We start from the raw sequence: 1,800 nt of genomic DNA, 5'->3' as shown, positions 1-1,800 counted from the left end.
GAAAGAAAAAACACATAAGTAAAAGGAGAAAATGTATGTATATGTCCTATTAAAAAACGTAGACTTTTAACTTCTTGCTTCTGTAAAGTTGCAGGTTTGTTTAGAAGAAGATACAGCACATCAACTTTCTAAATTGCAGGCAAATCCCTGTGAAAAGAGAATCTCAGGGGGCAAATTAAAACTTTTATGACATAATCATCGAAATATTCACGAACAAAGGAACGTGTAACATAACCCAGCGAATCAAAAGACGATGCAAGTCTCCAAAACGCGCAAAACCGTGTGCAACAGTCTCCAAAAACGCCATGGCCATTATTAGGAAGAAGATATGCCACAGTGTAGCACTTGTATTACATCAAAAGCCAGCGGTCCGTCTAAGATTGCACACGTCTTTAACTATGCGCTTCACCAATTTGGACTCATTTCTGCAAATGGAAGGGTTTAAAAATAAGCTTACGAGTAAATAAGGGTTTTACTAACTCTGCAACATAAGTTTGTATTATAATTATGTTCTCCTTTTGTAAACCAGGGTTTAATGCGTTGACATAAAGGTTTAAGGTATAGTTAAGGTAACTTAATTGCTAAGCAAATACTATAGTTTTTAGGGTTTAATGTCTGAATATTCTGATCCTAAATCGATAGCTGATTCTCTGAATATTCTACCAAATAATTGACCACGTCGATTTCTGATTACCTAATATTTGGGGAATCAACCATCCATATAAACATGCCGTCTAATATATAGTCAACGCAACTTCACTGCTAAGCAAATCCTATAGTTCGTGAGGCAAGGACTAATACAAGTTTATTCCGAAATATAAGCAGAGCGAAATAGATAAGAGTAGATGAAAGCCCACCCGTTGGCGTCTCCCTGGAGCAACAGACCACGGCGATGAGATATTGTACGGAGCGCAGCCCTCCATTCATCGATTTCTTGTTGGCTGTTTTCCCCACGGCTTTCATGCTCTTGGAATGCTTCGGCAAATGGACTTTCATAATGATCGGGGTGCCGAACTTGGGAAGGACTCAGTTTATAAAATATAGGAATGACGACGGACGGCACGTTGTCTGTCCGATTACTCTGAAGTCGGCGAGCAATCAGCGCGGCTTCTCGAAGGCACCACGGGGATTCTGCGAAACTGGGGGAGAAGATGATAATAAATATTTGACTTACCTCTATTGCGTGATTTATTGCAGCAAATATATCGTCTCCTATCGTTATTTCTTTGCTGTCGAGAAACACGCTATAGCCTGAGCTCTTGAGGGCGTCATACAAATGACTGAGAAAGCCACTTCTGACATCGGTGCCTCTAAAGCTTAGAAACACTTGATAACCTCGACTATGATCTGCAGCTCCTCCTCCAGCTGCAAATACATGAGTCGACAAATCCCTGTGCAAACAGAATCTGTTATACCACAAATAAAGGGTAACTTCATAAACCAAATTCAGAACGAACGAACGGAAGGCTTACCATAACCTGGCGAAACAAAACACGCTGCATGTCACCAAAACAAGCAAAAGACGCTGCAAAATTCTCCAAAATGCCATGGCTATCTAATTGGAAGAAGGTCTAACTTACACACTATGTCCTCGTATGGCAGCAATATCGAATCAGGTCCCAACAATTAGAAATTTCCACCGACTATAAGCGACCCTGTTAAGCTTCCCGGGCGTATCTGTTGTTTATTATAATATTCCCACTTGACCTATAATATAAATAACAAATAACAAATAAAGCCAAAAAATATTTTTTAAATAACTTGTCAAAATCCATAATAGTCTTCAAATCATCCCATACT

The 1,800-nt window shown here is 39.5% G+C and overlaps 1 protein-coding gene across 1 annotated transcript; it reads right to left on the bottom strand.

The window, feature by feature from the left end:
* Positions 1-805: 805 nt before the first annotated feature.
* On the bottom strand, positions 806-1,549 carry LOC149207658 (toll/interleukin-1 receptor-like protein). The gene is made up of 2 exons (XM_089398108.1): positions 1,473-1,549; positions 806-1,391 (listed from the first exon to the last, which is right to left on the bottom strand). Exons 1-2 carry the CDS (start codon positions 1,547-1,549, stop codon positions 806-808), a joined length of 663 nt encoding a protein of 220 aa, XP_089254234.1.
* Positions 1,550-1,800: the final 251 nt, after the last annotated feature.

This window comes from Pinus tabuliformis, chromosome 1_2 (assembly GCF_031772625.1).
Source record: "Pinus tabuliformis cultivar Carrire ecotype Pingquan chromosome 1_2, CPIR1, whole genome shotgun sequence".
In the NCBI taxonomy this organism is placed as follows: Eukaryota; Viridiplantae; Streptophyta; class Pinopsida; order Pinales; family Pinaceae; genus Pinus; species Pinus tabuliformis.
Note: the sequence above shows the minus strand (reverse complement) of the source record. Positions and strands in the feature narration are given on the sequence as shown.